Source organism: Lemur catta, chromosome 3, assembly GCF_020740605.2.
Source record: "Lemur catta isolate mLemCat1 chromosome 3, mLemCat1.pri, whole genome shotgun sequence".
Classification (NCBI taxonomy): domain Eukaryota; kingdom Metazoa; phylum Chordata; class Mammalia; order Primates; family Lemuridae; genus Lemur; species Lemur catta.
Genome location: NC_059130.1, coordinates 22,358,669 through 22,377,448, shown reverse-complemented (window position 1 = coordinate 22,377,448; position 18,780 = coordinate 22,358,669). Strand labels below are relative to the sequence as shown.

At 49.3% G+C, this 18,780-nt stretch overlaps 1 protein-coding gene across 1 annotated transcript; it reads left to right on the top strand.

Annotated features, from left to right (window-relative positions):
• The first annotated feature begins 321 nt into the window (after positions 1-321).
• ZNF697 (zinc finger protein 697) lies at positions 322-5,949 on the top strand. The gene is given in 3 exon segments (XM_045546939.1): positions 322-2,626; positions 4,367-5,192; positions 5,194-5,949. Coding segments are annotated over 3 exon segments (1,830 nt in total). The 5' UTR covers positions 322-2,223; the 3' UTR covers positions 5,795-5,949.
• The last annotated feature ends 12,831 nt before the right edge of the window (positions 5,950-18,780 follow it).

The window sequence follows — 18,780 nt, the reverse complement described above, 5'->3', positions numbered from 1 at the left end:
TACCATGCCATGCCACTTTAGTTTTCAGTTTCTGGTGACATGCTTACTTGATTTTTTTATTTTTCAATAAAAATTTTTAATTAAAAAAAGCCACAAAATGTCATTTCAGATGTTAAGTATAGCATAAACCAAGCAGTGAAACTTAGATGAGGTCCAAGATCAAGTTTCAGAAGACTTAGTTCCGTAAAATTTTTTTGTGTGTGTTTATTGTCATTTTCACTTTTTTTTTTAATTTCAGAGTATTATGGGGTACAAATGCTTTAGTTACAGGGATTGCTTTTGTACTGCTTGAGTCAAAGTTATTAGTGTGCCCATCATCCATATAGTGTACATTATACCCATTAGGTATGATTTATTTTATTGATGTAGACTCCTTCCTGCTGGTCTCAGATTGGCAGAAACCATCGATTAGCTCCCCCTCTCCCTTCCCCCCATCTCTCCACTGCCTTTCATCACTAGCAAACCAAAAGGTCATGTTTGAAGATCCTACTCTTGCCTGTCCACCCCCGACCTTCAGGTGCGTTATATCTGCAGGGATGTACTTGTCCTTGGGTCTGAGCCCCAGGAGGCAACACAGTGATGGGCAGAAGGAATTGGAGTCAGTAGTCTCTTGTGGGATACACCTCTTAAAAGGTATATGGCTTTAATGAGATTTTTCTCCTCCAGTCTGAGAAGAAATCTCCAAGTGTTGGAAACCTGGCATTTCAAATAGTATACATTCCAAAGGAACTCAGCTGCGTTTCAGGACACGCTGACTGGCCCACCTTAGATGCAGCCATTTTCCTGAGACATTTAAGAGAAAGGCTCAATTTTTCACTCTAATCTAGGGAGTATGTCATCCCTCAGAAAGAATCTAATATGCTATTTACGGTGATGTTGTCTGCCAAAATTACAGAGGGGTGGGTGTGTCTTTGAGGTGTGCTAGAATGACATCAGGACTTAAAAAAGAGGAATAATGTGTATATTCCACATTTGTTTGTAAAACTCAAAGCATCAATTACTCTCTGCAGTGTTTTCCAAAGTGCTTTTTAATTAGTTTCCTTCTGACACCCTACCTGTGAGAAAGGTTAAGTAGCATTACCCTCCTTCCACAGATGGGGATGTGGAAACCATGAGGTTAATTGACTTGCCTTGGGCTCTACAGTGAGGCCAACCCAGCCGGAAATTCCGCTGCTTGTCACTCCTGCTTTCCACTCCCCAGCTTGGCAGAGCCAGGGCTGCCTCGGGGAAGGCCTCAACAGGGCAGGAAAAGCTCCCAGCCAAGGAAAGGGCATTTTGCTCAGCCATATTCTTGCAGTCCTCTCTGGGGACTGCTGAGGCAGAGAGGGAACTGGTCTCTTCAAAGTCATAGTCCAAAATCCTCCACCTAGAAACTGTTTCGCTGCCTTGAGCTAAGCTGTAGGAGTGATGGATGGCAGAAATAAATTATTTTTGGCTCAACTGCTCAGTCTTGGCAGGGGGCCCTTTAAATTTGAGATCTAAACCTGACACCTACAAAAGATTTAGGAATCTGATGTCATTTTCTCCCCACAGTTCACATGTTGGCCTTTTCTGTAGAGGGGTTTATCAGTTATCCCTGGTGCACATATCCGTGTTCTGTACAATTCAGATACTGTAAAACATGTAATTAGGACCACAAAGATGGCTTCTACTATAGAAGGTCCCTGCATCTCATCTTCCTGCCCCCAACAGACCTACTAAAGCTTGAATCTTGGCTCACTGTTCCCAGCAAGGCAGCAGATCCTCACTACGAAGCCAGGTTGGTGGTGCCATTGGGGTCCTGGTCTTAGATGTTACCATACTTAATGCTTCTGTTATTCCTGTGTCTTAAATGTACTTTGTACTTTTTCCTCTGGCTCTTTAAAGGCCTGCACAAAATTAGCCAAAATACTTGCAAGACTGCTGTGGGTTCAAGGAAAGCAAGCATAAGAGTAAGGAAAACATGGATCTTTGAGGCAGCACAACTGGTTTAAGCCCCACTCTATACAGCTTCCGAGCTATGTAGCCTTAGGCTAGTGGGGTCCAGTTTTTTCAGCTGTAATAATGGGAATAGCTACCTCAGTGTTAAACTATAAAACCACACAATATAGACCATTGCTTCCTAGACAGAAGCAGATCAAGTTTTGGTCCAATGAGAGCTGGCATCAGAATGAGGTTGTCACTGCTCTTCTGCCACCAAGACCACTCTCCTTTGCATTCTGCTGTTTACCTTAAAACGAGGGTATGGGGATTGGGAGGGTGGAGTGGAGATTTGCCATCTGGGGCTTGGAATTCTACACATTTTCCCGGGAAATCAAGGCTAGACATGGTGAGGGGATAAGGCTTGACTGCCATGACCTTTCTCTTGTGTTTTGTCTGAGCAGGGATCCCCAGTCACCTCCCTTGCCCTTTCCTTCCCGGATGGAACAAGATTATCATCGGGGTGTGTGTGAACACCAGGACTCAGAAGACAAAGGGATGGGCTCCGATTTTGAGAACTCTGAGGACAGGGAAGGGGACCCAGAAGAAAGAGAAATGGGCTTTAATCCACAGGACACAGACAAGAAAGAAGGCCACCCAGAGCTGGAGATGGGCTCCAACCCACAGGACTCCAGGGAGAGAGAAGTAGTGCCCGATGTTTGCACAGGTGAGGAGAGAGCTAGAATTTCTACAGAAGTTGCCCCACTCACATTAACCTCTAGCACCTCTAGAATCATAACCAGGGGCAGCACTGTCTGGGGGGAGCTCTCTAGAGAAGACCATAAAGCAGATTCTGTACTAGCTCAGCTTTTCGAGTGTTAGTCCCAAGGAGCATCCTCTTCTCCACTACAGTTTGAGGGGGGCTGTGTTAGTAAACATGGGTGAAGAGCCTCACTCGCTGGCGCTGCACTTTACAGCATAGAGAATACTGCTGTAAATTAATACCTGTAACAACACTACAGTGGAATTACCCAGGTAGAACCTACCCCATAGCGTTGTTGGGAGAGTTAACTGAGTTGCTGCATAGAAAGAGTTACTTACGTTGGGTGCAGTGGCTCACACCTGTGTGGCTCCCACCTGTAATCCCAAAGCTTTGGGAGGCTGAGGTGGACCACTGAGGCCAGGAGTTGAGACCAGCCTAGTCAACGTGGTGAGACCCCTGTCTCTACAAAAAGTTTTTAAAAATTAGCTGGGTATAGTGTGTAGTGACACATACCTGTCATCTCAGCTACTCCGAAGTCTGAGGCAGGAGGATCTCTTGAGTCCAGGAGTTGGAGGCCACATGAACTATGATTGCACCACTGCATGCCAGCCTGGGCGATAGAGCAAGACCCTGTCTCAGATTTAAAAAAAAAAATAGTACTTAGTACACTGCTAGGCAAATAGAAAATACCCAGATGTTTACAGTTCCAGTCCTCATCTCTCTTTGCAGGTAAGTAAACTCGGTAAGTGACCTGCCTAGGTTCATGTGTGTGGCTAATTCCCAAAGTGCCCAAGGCCTCTGCTAAATCCCTTGCTATCCTAACCTGAAAGAGCAAATGCTGGGCCTCCACCCACCTCCTTGTTTCTTTGGGCATTCGTTGCTTTACCCTGCTCAGTGCATGCTCTGGGGACAGAAATGAGCTGAAATACTTTATGGCCAGGACTGTGAGGTTACATTCCTTCCCCCACCACCCCCATATCGTCCCAGCCTCCCTGCTGCCTTCCCCCACAGTGCTTGACCTTTCACATCTCAGCCACTTCCTGGAGTGGGGTAAACAACCAGAGGCCAACAGGTATGCCCCTGGGCCGGCTCTAACCTGGGCTCACCAGCTCTAGGCTCTGTGCTCCCTTCCCCCCTTCCCACTACCAGCATCCCCTTCCCCCATCTACAGGAAAGGCCGTAAGGTGAGTTCAGTTTGTTGTTCCACCTTAAGCAGTTCCAGACTGACCAAACATATTTTAAAAAATCAGTCCAGGGCCTGGTTAGGCCACACGGGCCTTGTCTTTTGAGGCAGGAGCCTTAAAAGGCATTGGAAGCTCTTGGAGTGAGCAAACCTTTTCTCCTGAGATCCACCCCACGGAGTCCCACCCAGCACAGACGTGACCATCTCAAGCACACACTGTCAGGCCTTCAGATGGCTCTGCTAGGCAGTGGCTCGGGTACAATGAGTGGGCCCAGGGCCCCAGGCAGCTGCCTGAAGGGACTGGTGGACAAAGGCGGCCAGTGAGTGCACACCCTCCTTTTGGCCTTTCCCTGGTGAGCCAGGTGGGAGGGAGGCTGGAATCTGGGGGATTTGAAGGGGTGGAAGTTGAGTGTGCCTGGGGGATGAGGATGACTCCTTGGCCCACACTCTTACTGGCTTCCTCTGGGCTCACTTACCTTTTGAGTGCCTAGTAACCTTCACTTCCGCCTTTTCTGTTGCAGAGGGGCTGCTAAGTGAGGAAGAAGGGGTTGCTCTCCGGGAGGAAGAGGATGACCAAGCTGGTGTAGCTGACATGGGGATGTTCCCAGGACTGTCCGAGTCAGACAGCATATCCCGGAGCCCCCGGGAAGAGGAGGAGGAGGAGGAGGAGGAGAGTGCTGGGGAGAACAGGCTAGAGGAGGAAGAGGAGCAGCCGCCCCCTCCAGTACTGCCCTGGAGGCGACACCTCTCCCTGGGCGGTCGGCACCACCGGGGTGACAAGACTGCCCACCGCCGCCTCCACCGGCTCCACCACCCCGTGGCCGTGGACCTCGGGGAGCTTGACAGCCTGGTGGCCAGCATCATGGACGCGCCCACCATCTGCCCGGACTGCGGGGAGAGCTTCAGCCCGGGCGCCGCGTTCCTGCAGCACCAGCGCATGCACCGCCTGGCGGAGGCCGCCGCCGCGGCCAGCCTGGAACCCTTCGGCTTCGCGGGCGAGTGCGGCGCCATGGTGGGGATGATGGGGGTGGGCGTGGCGGGTGGCTTCGGCTCGGGGCCCGCGCTGGCCCGGCCGCCGCGGGAGAAGCCCTTCCGCTGCGGGGAGTGCGGCAAGGGCTTCAGCCGCAACACGTACCTGACCAACCACCTGCGCCTGCACACGGGCGAGCGGCCCAACCTGTGCGCCGACTGCGGCAAGAGCTTCAGCTGGCGCGCCGACCTGCTCAAGCACCGGCGCCTGCACACGGGCGAGAAGCCCTACCCGTGCCCCGAGTGCGGCGAGGCCTTCAGCCTCAGCTCGCACCTGCTCAGCCACCGGCGCGCGCACGCGGCGGCCAGCGGCGCGGGGGGCGGCGGCGCTGCGGCCCTTCGCCTGCGGGGAGTGCGGCAAGGGCTTCGTGCGCCGCTCGCACCTGGCCAACCACCAGCGCATCCACACGGGCGAGAAGCCGCACGGCTGCGGCGAGTGCGGCAAGCGCTTCAGCTGGCGCTCGGACCTGGTGAAGCACCAGCGGGTGCACACGGGCGAGAAGCCCTACATGTGCTCCGAGTGCGGCGAGACCTTCAGCGTCAGCTCGCACCTCTTCACGCACAAGCGCACGCACTCGGGCGAGCGGCCCTACGTGTGCCGCGAGTGCGGCAAGGGCTTCGGGCGCAACTCGCACCTGGTCAACCACCTGCGCGTGCACACGGGCGAGAAGCCCTTCCGCTGCGGCCAGTGCGAGAAGCGCTTCAGCGACTTCTCCACGCTCACGCAGCACCAGCGCACGCACACGGGCGAGAAGCCCTACACGTGCCTCGAGTGCGGCAAGAGCTTCATCCAGAGCTCGCACCTGATCCGCCACCGCCGCATCCACACCGGCAACAAGCCGCACAAGTGCGCCGGCTGCGGCAAAGGCTTCCGCTACAAAACGCACCTTGCGCAGCACCAGAAGCTGCACCTGTGCTAGGGCTGGGTCCGCGGGAGCTTGCCCTCCGGGAGCGCGTGGGCAGTAGGTGTCCCGGGACAGACCCTGGGGAAGGGGCGGGGGGACCATTCTGGGCGTGGCTGGAGAGCCTACTGGTGTTAGGGGGTCCTGAAGGGGAGGGTTAAGAGTTCTTTCCGGGTGCTATGTCTTGCCCACCTTCTCTCCATGGTGGGGGGGGGGACGTTTGGGAGATGTGCTTGAGGTGATGACTTCCTGAAGCACATGCCATAGGGGGTGAAGAACGGGGAGGAGCAGGAGCGTTAGGACCTTGAGGAAGGGAGTTGGGGGTGGGGTGGGAACAGGTGGCAGGGAACAGAATAGGGTGGGCTGTGATGGTCTGTGGGAATCAGGGGAGAGGGTGTGGTTGGAGTGAGGGTTATGGGGTAAAATAAAACGCGGGTATAAGTAATTCTATCCTGGTCCCGCCAGGTGGTAAGCCAGTGTTTGCCCCGTGCCCCCACATCAGCTATAGTCCCACGAGAAGTAGGGGAACCTTGTCGATCCCATAGGAGAGGATATGTAGAATTCTCTTCCCTTCCTTTCTCTGAGCCACAGTTAGCTGCTATTTTGAGGCATCCAGGGGAAACTGAGCAGAAAGCTACACGCCCTCATTTCAAGGGGCAATCTCTAGCACTTAGAAATTCATTTATAACTGGTTCTCATTCATATCTCCTGGGAAATCTTGGTCCTGCTCCTGGTTCTTTGCTACTTCCTTGAAAATACTCTAGCTTCGTGCTGGGTCAAGGTTGTCTACCTGGATGGTCAGCCTCCTGCCCCCTCCCCTTCATCCCAGGTATGTGTCACACCCTGTATTTCTTTCAGGTCTCACCTGTGATCTTTTAAGTGCAGGGAAAAGGAACAATCCCAGCTATGTGTGACTTTCCGAGGTCAGCTTGGTGCATGTGTTTCAAATGAACTTCAGGCCATCAACAGTTGTCCTAGTGACCTGCTACAAAAGGTAGCAAGCTCAGAGTTTTGCTGGCCTTTATGTGAGAAATGCAGGAAAGCCAAGCGTTCACACGTTGGGGTGCAAGGCTCCTCTGTGTCATTTGCCTTCACTTTGCATCTGTGTACCCCATCCCCCGCTAACCCCCACCTCCATCCATACCGATGAGAGATTTAGTCAAAGTAGGAAAGTCTTCTTCCTACGTGTGGAGGCACAGTAGAAATCTCAAGGCTTTACATAAAGAGGGCACAGTCAGGGAGAGGTGTAAATGCAAAATTGCCAAATAGCACAAGCAATGAATGTTCTCTGGTGATTATATAGATGCCAAAATTGCACTTTGGTATTTGCAAAGTGCTTTATGCTTTTTAATGATTGTTAGTTGTTTCTCACAGCATTGTGAGGTAGATCAGTATTATGACCCGTGTCTTAGGAAAGGCCTGGGGACAGGAGTGTGGCAAGCTGTCCTGAAGAGAGCAGGCTGATGACAGTGTGAATAGTTGTGGTCTGACCTTTTGCGTTCTCCAGCTCAGCTGCTAGGAACACTTACCTGTCAGTCATGATTTATATAATAAAATAAGGACACTGAAAATTGTTACGCTTGATGGAAAACTTAAGGCTAGCCTAGAAGGGCCAAAGATGTCCTTAATTGACAAAGCTGGTCTTTGTCACCTAATTAAGGTATCCTAGCTATGTTCCCTTTCTAGTAGGGGGCTGTAGTTAGATGACTCTTGTATAGACTTCAGTTATCTATGCTGAAAGTTCCTCCCTTAGGTTAGCCTTTAGAAGTTAGAGTTGTGGAAAGCAGTATTGTTTTCTTCACTAGCAATTGTTACCCTATACCTTTCATGGAAGCATCTTCACAAACTGTTGGATACAGTTGAAGGGGGAAAAAAAAAACCCTAAAAATTGTTTTTACAGTTTTAGCAAAATTTCTGTGGATGCTAGTAATTTATACGTGATCAGTTGTATTCTAGTAAAGAACCTCTTTGGGGATTGTAGGAAAGCATGTTTTTGTCATAATAAAAACACTTTTTAAAAAATCCTGATAATTCTGGGCTTGTATAATGCCTGTTAATCTTGCCCTCTTAATCAGTTTATTGTTATTCACAAATGCAAATAGATTTTCAAACTATGGACAGTTTTGAAAGACATTACTTCTTCTTTCATTTTCTTTTAGTCAAGAGTAATACAAGCAAAGCAAGTGTCCATTGTTAATTCTGACTCTTGCAGTCCGAATACTAAGTGTATAAGACCCATTGGAAAATAATATAGCCAATTTGTAGGTGATCTTACTCTTTTGTGGGTTTTTTCCATGCACATCTACCTCTTCCAGCTGTTTTAAGTTCTCTCAAGTCTGTGCCTATGAACTCTCATACAATTTCTGATTATTCATGGGTTGATTATCCACTTTCTAGGTTAGTAGGTCTTTCGCTGCCATCGTCATGTACAGTCTCATCTGCATCAATATGCTACATATCAAGGGTTCAACAGGGAGTGGAGATTGAAGCTAATGTAAAATAATTTAGTGGCCATGGAAATCTTTGGACTTCATTTACCTCTTGTTTTTCCTGTTACCACGGATAAGAGAGTCAGCCACTATGTTTTTATTCCTGCTATGAGCAAATCCCTTATCAGAAGAAAACAGTTCAACCACCAACACCCCACTCTATTGGTGCATTTAAAATGTGATTCCATTTTTCTTACACCTTTTCAGGGAACATATCTGCATTAAGTGAGGTTAAATGCATTCAGGAAGTTGTTTCTTGTATCTAGTTTTAGAAGAATAGTACATCTTCGGCAAACTCTGTTACCTGTGGTTCACCCTTGAAAATGTTAATCTGAAGACTCCTTCCACCAACTCATTGATGATGGTGGAGGCAAGTGTATTATTTGTTTCCTGGAGAGTTTGGTCAAGAGCAGTCTTCCTCTGCTGCCCTTTACTAAGCAAAACCTGGAGCAGTTTGAATAGGCTAAATGGTTTTGATTAAATCTTGAGCTCTGAGTTGGAAGGAGATGAGACATTAACCCCTTGAGCCATGTCGTCTCTTTACAAGTAAGAGGCTGTACATATGTGAAAAAGTACAAATTAAGAACCTGTGTTCATAGACAATCTGAACTGTTTCTGAAGTTTGTGCACATTTTCCTTCATTGTAATGTTATTTTACAGCTGTTTGTTAAAATAGTGAATAATTTAATGCTCCTAAAAGTAACAGGTTTTGTGTGAGTGTGTGCTTGTGTACGTGAGAATTGCCTTATTTTCAGGTTGTTTTATTTAATTATGGTTCCTTGGACAGAATTCTGGTGTTCAGCAACCAATATGGAATATTTGTCATTAAATCCATATCACTCTTTTACCATGTCATTCTTCCTTATTTGTCACCCATTAAATGTCAGCTTGATCTGTGGAAGCTATGTTCCGGTACAACAAGGGTTGGCAAATTACCAGATTTGGTCTGCTTTCTTTTTGCTCATAAAATTTTATTGAGCTGGGCGTAGTAGCACGTGCTTGCAGTCCCAGCTACTTGGGAGGCTGGGGTGGGAGGATCGGTTAAGCCCAGGAGTTCGAGATCAGCCTGGCAACATAGCCAGACCCTGTCTCAAAAAAATAATTAATTTATTTTTTAAAAAGTTAAAAAAAAAACCCACTTTTATTGGAATGCAGTCATACCCATACAACCATGTTTACATATTTTTTATGGCTACTTTCACACTACGGTGGCAAAGCTGAGTAGTTATGACAGAGGCTATGTGGCCCACATCCTAAGATATTCACTGTCTGGACCTTTACAGAAAAAGTTTGCTGACTCCTGCACAAGAATGTTCAGGTGGGTCTTAGATGATCCTGAAATTGGCTGATGGCTGATGTCTCAGTGGTTTCCCATTCTAACCAGTAACTGAGTGCATGCTAACGTGGCTTCGGGATATTGGGAATGTGTGAATGTCATCCCTGGTCTCCACTGGTATCAGTTTCCAATTCCTTACCAATCTGTGGGGGACTTTGGGAGGTGGTCAGGGACAGGTAGTTATGGAGAAGGGAGACAGTCTCATCTCTAATCTACAAAAAATGTATTCCTGAATCACATAACAAAGCATTTTCTTCCCCCATTCTCAGAAATGTAACTTACTGGTTACTGATAATACTGAGTGGGACTTACCAGCTAGACTGGCCTTTTGCTCAAAATATTTTTGTCTTGCCCAACCTTATAGAAATAGTCCGCAGTTTCTATGTCTTATCAAGACATAGAAAAGAGGAAGCACTTTATTTTCCTTTAGTGATCCCAACTACCTTTTTTTTTTTTTGAGACAGAGTCTCACTTTGTTGCCCGGCCTAGAGTGAGTGCCGTGGCGTCAGCCTAGCTCACAGCAACCTCAAACTCCTGGGTTTAAGCGATCCTACTGCCTCAGCCTCCCGAGTAGCTGGGACTACAGGCATGGGCCACCATGCCCGGCTAATTTTTTCTATATATACTTTTAGCTGTCCAGATAATTTATTTCTATTTTTAGTAGAGACGGGGTCTCGCACTCCCGATCTCGAGCGATCCACCCACCTCGGCCTCCCAGAGGGCTAGGATTACAGGCGTGAGCCACCGCACCCGGCCCCAACTAACTACCTTTTTGTTTGAATGCCTACAAGCCCTTTCCCTGCCTAGCAGAGCCATACAAATGCTTGGTCCTAGTCTTGCAGGGAGGCACTAATGATGTGATTATGACATTCCTCCCCTAGCCTGACTATTCTAGCTCGAAGCATCGACTAGACTAGCTCCTGGTCCCACGGCAGCTTTTGAGAAAGCTGTATCAAACCAGGTACTTTAATATATGTAAACTTTTATTAAGTAAGTACAGCAGTAAATCTGGTCCTCTGGGCTATACCTTGATGGGTTGCCCAGCCTGAATTTGCTATTAGAGTGGGCCTTTGCCCACATTCCACTTAGAGAAACTGTGTTCAACTTGGAATTCTTGGAGTTTGATTAGTGTAACCTAGAGATTTTCTTAACCCTACAGGTTAAGGTTTGTTTTTTAAAAAATTTAGAGATTGATTAATTGGAATGAGGCCCATGTACTTTAATTTTATAAAAGCCCCCCAGGCAATTTTGATGGGCAGACAGGGTTGAGAACTCTGTAGGACCAATAAGGCACCTCCTTTCTTTCTTGGAGATTCCAGTAAGTATAATGTATAAAAGCCTCAACTCCTCTCCTCTCCCAAGGGGTACAGAGGCAGAGAGCATTGTGACGTGCCACAGGCTTTGCTGCCTGTCTGCTCTTGGCAGCCCTACCTTTCACACACAGCTTCTCCAAATATTAAATAGTCATGATAACATAACAAGCAAGGGCCGGAACAGTGCCTGTCTTAGCTGCTGATTGAATAATGCCTCATTGCATGTCTTCTTCCCTTCTCTCTGACCATCTTCCTGCACTCAGCTCACTTAAAGCAAAGTTCCACGTGCTGCTCGTTTTCTCAGCTGCCCTTGGCAGCTGTGTAGTTTCCTTAGGCTTTGCCCCTGCTAGGAGAGGGCCGGAGACACCTGGCCAGCCTCCAGCATGAACTGCCTGGTGCTTGGCTCTTCTGTGTTCCCTGTCGAGCCCTGAGTGCCCTGCAGATTGCAGTTCCCTGCTGCCAGCCTGTGTTTTCAAGGTCATCTCTGCTAACCCAAAGTACATTCCAATGGTTTTCAATTTCCAGCTGCTCCTGTGGGATCCAGGCCACTGTCCCTAGCACTCTGCATCCATCGGTGCCCTGCTTTGCCACAGCAGCAGCAAATGCTCAGCTTCGGCAAGCAAGGAGGTGGGTGGCAAGGTGTTTCGTATACCATGTTGCCTTGTGTTTAAGAAGTTTGGAAAAGGTGTCAGTGTATATGCAGTATTCAAGCTGGCTTCCTCACACACATTAATATATTTAGAGGATTTTCAACCTAAGTGAAAGGACTGACAGGCTGCATTTACTGAAGACCAGGGATTCACGGGAAGTGCAGTCATTTTATTCACAGAAGACACACCACCGGGATGCCTTTCCTGACCTAGTGCTGAAGTGGTTCTGCATAGGTGTTCTAATAATGCCCTGTACACATTATCTGTGTATGGTTGGACTCCCCAGACCCCAAGACTGTGTGTCACTGGGAACAGAGCCCCTGAGAGGTTCACTCCATGATATATGAGTATCTAGTATCTCAGTATGCTAGGCGTGATGCTCAACGCTGGGGAGACAGGTGCGAGAGGTGGAGAAGCTTGCACATTCCAGCACTGTGTAAGAGTGAAGATGAAGGCCGGGCTCGGTGGCTCACGCCTGTAATCCTAGCACTCTGGGAGGCCTAGGCGGGCGGATTGTTTGAGCTTAGGAGTTCGAGACCAGCCTGAGCAAGAGCGAGACCCTGTCTTTACTAAAAATAGAAAGAAATTATATGGACAGCTAAAATATATATAGAAAAATTAGCTGGGCACAGTGGCGCATGCCTGTAGTCCCAGCTACTCGAGAGGCTGAGGCAGAAGGATCGCTTGAGCCCAGGAGTTTGAGGTTGCTGTGAGCTAGGCTGACACCACGGCACTCTAGCCCGGGCACCAGAGTGAGACTCTGTCTCAAAAAAAAAAAAAAAAAAGGAGTGAAGATGAAGCGTGATATTTTTCCCTGCCTAGCATCAGACCCAGCCTACTTGTGGTGAATGATTTTGCAAACTGTAAGTATGACTTTTGGGATTTGGCCCTGGGGCTACTGAAGGGGAGGGGTGGGGGAAGTGGACAGGAGGAACTTCCTAATACTAAGGCTTCACATACTGTGCATGGTCAAGATGGTACCTTCAGCAAAGGCTCAGGGTGAAGCAGATAACCCTGCTGAGGACTTTGCAGCTGTAACTCAGGGTCACCACCATTGCTGCAAATCAGGCCATGTCCACTTTATCTGGCTTTGTGCAGGGGAGAGGGGCAGTGTGTGACCTTGGAGAGGCTAGTGAAGCAAGGAGCTTGAAAAGGATCTGGCTAGATATTTCTCTTGTCAGGTATAGCGTTAGCAAATGTCTGCGTAAAACTGAAACAGGGAACGTCTCAAGGTTTCGGCAGAAGTAGCTCTACTGCTTTGCAACTGGGTTGAAGTTAGTCGATATAGCAGGAGCCCGGATATGCTTCACAGCCAGAGGGGCACTGGACTGAGGGAGCCACTGTTCGATGTTGCAGCCAAGGCTGAGCACTGCAGGCAGACTTGATCTTGGCATCACCTGTGCAGTGGAAAGATGCAGGTGTGAGGTGTGGGGAGAAGATCAAACAAAATAACAAACATGAAGGCTCTTGGAAGTTTCAGGGGCCTTGCGAATGTTGGGAGGCAAGGTGGTTGCAGGGTGGCTGTGCCCAGTGCAGCAGGGAAGGGGCTGCCTAGGGGCATCCTGAAGTCTTGCAGCAGCTCCTGGGAGCCTAGGAGGAGAGAGAGGCAGTTACTGTGCATGTGGACTGCCTCCTCTGGGATGTCCAGCTCCTGGGGGTGAGGGAATGGGAGGGCATGGCCTTCCCTTTCCTGAGGACAGAGGAAGAAAGGAGGAAGCAGTTTTGCTGTCTCTTTGAGGGTGCTGGGGAGTGTGCAATTCAGAGCTTTGGCATTAACTGGCAGTGGTCTTGAGCAAGGCACTGACTTTTCTGGGTTTCTGTTTCCTCTTCGGTAGGCACTACCTCTGTTGGCTCTGCCCACTCTAATGTCTAGTGATTGTCAAAGAGCTTAAAACCTACTTGGCAAACAATCCATAGGTCGATTGCAAGAATGACAAGAGGCTGGGTTTAAGTCAGCAGAAAGTTCTGCAGTTCAGCGATCATCAAATACCAGGGAGGGAGGGGATTGATACTTGGTAAACTCCTTTTTGGCCCCAGGGGTAGGATGCCCCTTTACAGATGAGGTGCCAGGTGCCACTAGAGCCAGAGAAGGGATAGGAAACCACTTTCTCCAATACCTTTGGCTTCACACAAACAAAATAATCAAACGGAGGATTGTGTTATCATGACACTTAGCTGCAGAAGTGTGGAGGTGCCAGAGGATGCAAAACCATTTTACAGTTGTACACACCTTTGAAATGGGCCACACCTTCATTTGGCAGGTAAGGAAACAGACCCAGGAAGGTGAAGAGATTTGCTTAACTTGGATAGCAAAATTGAAATAACTCAGGATTTTCACTTTTACGTGCAGAAATAGTCTGCTTCTAAAACGAGAATACTCTTCCTTTTTCTGCCGTCCTCTCCTCCTCTCCTCGGTCCCCCTTCTCCCCTAGCTACTTTTGTTCCTGTACCATGCAGCGCCTGCCTGGCTCCATTCACGCAGGGCCCTCATCCCCCAAGCTGAAGTTCGGGTGGAAGGTTGGGCTGTCGGGCCCGACAGACAGCTCGGGCAGCTGGCGTGCTAGTTAAACCTGCCCTCTTTCCAGCTGTTCTCTCATTCCTTTTTTTTCCCTTAACAAATATGTTGGTAGGGCAGCCTCCTGCTCTGTGCCTTCATGGGCCCAGGAGGCTATGCCTCCTCCCTTCCCTTTCCAGCTTAGGGTTAGCAAATACTGGGTCACCTTACGGGTGGGTATGGAGTCCCGCTCTGTCCTGCTTAGGAAACACTCGTACTTGAACAACCTCCAATCCACTTCCTAAATCCTGTTCCTTCTGGTCCAGGGTCATTTTCTTTGAGGGTCAAGCCTTCCATCCTTCCTTCCTTCTTCCCTCCCTTCCTTCCTTCTTTCCCATTCTGGGCCACACGTGGGGTACAGCTGTGTGCAGATTATCAGTACAGGGTCCCATGGTGGCCTCCCAGAGCCACAGTCTGGTGGAGGAGACGCCCCGTTAGCGAGTGCCGCTCTGCACTGTGGGAGGTGCCTGGCGGAAGGATGCTTCACCCCTCCCTGGAGGCTGGAGACCTCCTGGGGAGCTGCGGCCTGAGGCACAAGGACTTGGCTGAGGAAAGGGTGACAAGGGAAGGGGATGTGTCACCCCCGTGGGAGTGGCCACAGCAGAGCTGACAGGCTGGAGTGAGCCGGATGTGGTGGATGCTGTGAGGCCGCCCCCCCCACCCCAGGCTGCATTGTGTTCTCCTCAGAAATATGTTAGTCTCTGGCCCCAGGGCCCTGCTACAAACTCTCTCCTCTCTCTCTCTTTCTCTCTCTCTGAGACAGGGTCTCGCTCTGTTGCCCAGGCTGGTGTACAGTGGCACGATCATAGCTCACTGTGACCTCAAACTCCTGGACTCAAGTGATCCTCCCACCTCGGCCTCCCAAGAGTGCTGGGACTACAGGCGTGAGCCACCACACCTGGCCTCCTTTCTTTACCACAGGGATTCCAGCATGTTCCTGCGCACCAGAGTGGAGAGACGTGGGTCAGCTGATGGTGTGGGTGATCTTGGGAAAGCCACCTCACTCCCCAGGCCTTAGTTTCCTCAATGGCAAAAAATAGGAGAGGGGAAGGATCCCACGGCTGAAAGCTGGAGTAAAGGTCTCTGGAGCCTTCTTTAGCTCCAAAATCTGAGCTCCACACAAAACTGATCTCCCTGGAGGAGCCAGGGAGCATTCCCATTTATCCAGGATTGATTAGGTGAGGGTTGTGCCTGCTGCTGAAAGAAATTCTCCTACTCAGCACCGGCTGCAGATTTAGCGAGGCTTAGTGCACAATGAAATGCGGGGCCCCGACCCTAAACCAAGCACAGGCTCCGCGTGGCTACACTGGCTGCCCTGCTCATACGTCCATGTCCAGGAGGAATTTAGGGCTGGGCTCATGAGAAGGGCATTCCCACCTGAATGGCCAGGGTCCATGCTGGGATGACAACAGTCCTGCAGCTCCCCTCAGCCCACCCCTCTGCCGCCAGCACCTATTTTGGAGGAAGGGCTGACTTTGCTGGTGCTTGTTCTTCTGTGTCTTGAGGAAATATTGCACTCTGCAAGAGGGAGCATCAGGTTTCCAGAACAGATTAATGACTGTTTCAGAGTTTGCAACTGACCCCAGTGCCCCTGCCCTTGGGGACAGAGTGGCCAAGCCACTTTCTGTTCATCCTCCCCCCACTCCCTCATAATGGAGCTCTTTCATGCCTCACAACACTGACTCCCTTCCCTGCTCAGTAAGTATCCTTGTGTGGGTGGGATCTGGGCCATGATAAAGGAAGAGAACTCCCCCACATTTCCCCGGAGGCCCCTGGTGTCTTAAGAAGCACTTGCAGACAGAGAGGTTGTGCTCACCTTGAGTCACCTAAGGGAGTGGGAGATTTTCTTCTGGATTCAGTTTTGAAAAACAGAATTTCCTCATTTTTGTAGTATAAAAACTCTCTGGGCATTGCACTGTTTCAGGTTCATATCTAATTTCCACCCCCCTTGCAATCTTGGCAGCCAGGCTTCGCCTCCATCAAAGTCATTTCCCTTTTCCTCTCACTGCCCCACTGCCTCCTTCGCTCTTCGTACAGCGCAGACGAATTCATTCTCTGCCCCACATGCCAGTGCTGCTGCTCTTTTTGCTGATCCTCATCACGATGATGCAATCTCTTCAGGTTTGTTGACACCTTGAAGTCATCTGTGAATTCCATTGAAAGCATTCTGAATGCCATTCAAAGCATTCTGCCTCTCTGCCTCCCTCCCCATCCTGCCCTATCCTAGCAGTTCTGTTTGTTTGTGTTTATTCATCCATCCATCATCTCATGCACCCACTTTGTGCTAGGCACTGGGGACACAGAGATGACATGGTGAGTTCCTGCCCTCAGGACATGGCAGTGTAGGGGGTGGAGACAGAATACATAAATAAATGATTAATTACAGTGCAGTTAGATATGCACAAAGCATGGACGCAGTAAAATGAGAAGCTTTGGATGGTGAATAAGGAGTTGGGAAGGATGTGGTGGCAGGAGAGGTTGGCACACTCTAAGCAGAAGGAACCCCGTGCACAAGCATGGGTGTATGTGCAAGCACCACACACGGGCCAGGTGTAGTGGCTCACACCCCTGTAACACCAGCAATCTGGGAGGCTGAGGCAGGAGGACTGGTTGAGCCCAGGGGGTTAGGTTGCAGTGAGCTATGATGACACCACTGCCCTCTAGCCCAGGTGACAGTGGGAGGCCCTGTCTCAAAAAAAAAAAAAAAAAAAATCACATATGGTGGAAGCTCTGAGTCTCGGTAAATTGTTTGAGCACAAAGTTAGAGAATCTGGGAACAGGGCAGAGATTGGTGAGAATTTAGTCTGGAGTGGCAGGCAGAGGCTAGGTTAGCCTAAGACACTCAGGCTTCTCCTAACGGTCCTAGGGCTCCACCGAGTGGTTGGTTTTAAGGAAGGGCGTGATATGGTCAGATTTTATTTTGGAAAGACAACTCTGGCAACACTGCTGAGAATGGATTTCATGAGTGACGATCCACGGCAAGGAGGTCTTTGTGGGGGATAAGGAAAGGAATGATAGGGCCTGAACCGAGGCTGTAGCACCAGGAAGGAAGAGGACATTCAACAGGTATTTTGGAGGTAAAATTGGTAGGGCGGAATGACAGGTTGGAGGAGTAGGGGATGACATCCGGGTTTCTGGCTTGAGAAAGTGGGTGCATGGAAGTCCTTTCCACACTCAGTCCTTTCCTATACCAGTGTCCATTCTGCCTCAGGCCTGTCTCAGTTGCCCCCTGCATTCCATTTCGTTAACAATACATATACCAGGCTTTCATTTCTTGCCTAGATTCTTGAAGTATCCCGTAATCTCTTTTAATCCCTCCTACATAGTGCTGCCAAAGTGATCTTCCAGAAACAGCTGAACAAGAATCTCTGATGGTTTCCTATTGCATATTGAATGAGATCCAGGTTTTTCGCATCACTATCAATATTCGTTGCTAGAGGAGACACACTCTTTTCCCTCAGCGTTCAATTTTTAAGAGAAGATGAGGCATATTAAATGTGAAGTAATTGAATGTTAAATGGTCTGTAGAAGGGGCATGGAATTTCTACCTTGAGGTGAAAGAAGGAAGGAGGGCAGGTATCTCCCAGGGGTGACTCAGGGTGATCTCAGTCTGTTCCCATCCTGCCTTTCCAGGTGTATCTTCCACTTCTCGCCTGCACCTGTGTTCTCTGGTCTGTCCAGACTGGTCTCATTGTTGCCTGAAAATGATCCCTTTCCCACCTGGGTCTTCGCAGACTCTATTGCCTCTGCCTGGAATACTGTCCCTCATATTTCTGCCTGTTGAAATCCTACCCATCTTTTGATATCCAGCCCAAACGCAAGGACCCCACAAATCCCCTATCCAGAAGAGACCCCCCCCCCGAAGCACTTTGTCTTTCTTAGGGCACTTTGCACATCTTTATGTACAACACCCAACATGTCTCATATTTTACTTCCCTCACTAGACCGTTGGACTGGGGGCAGAAATGGAAAACTAGTGGCTTTAGGCCTGGGTCCAGCTTGCTGATTTGTTTTGTGAGTTGGCACATTTTTTTCCACACGAAAATTAATTTATTAAAAAAATATATAACCTACGTTAAACATACAGAAAAGTTTAGAATATGATATAATAATATATATTTGGGACCTACCACCAAGAATGAACAGATGTGCCGCTGACACCTCACCACCCACTTTTTAAGAAACAAAATATTACACATACAGTTTGAGCACTAGCCCACGCAGCCCTTTCCCGGAGCTGGTCTTCACACTGTTTTTTAAAATTTAGAATTAGTTGGCGATATTTAGAAATCGAGAGATTTCACATAAAAATTGTCCCTCTGCCACTTTTTCTGCCAGGTCTTCAGAGGGCCATGGCCCACTTGGCGGCTAGCTCAGTCTGGCACCTGCGCTCCCGAACCTCACTCACCCTCTCCTGCTCACACTCGTCCTCATCCTCACCTCTGCCCAAGCTGCTTCCCTGCCTGGACTGACCGCCCTGGCTCTCAGACCCAGGACCCACGAATCGTTCAAGGGCAAGTTCAAGTCCCTCTCTCTGCTCCGTGAAGCTTTTCCCGATAACTTCAGCTCCCCTCCGTTCTCCGTGGTCACATGCACACAGCACGCAGCGCAGGCCTGCCTTCCTTTCCCCCACGCCCCGCAGTCACCCCGGCGGAGGGCGGG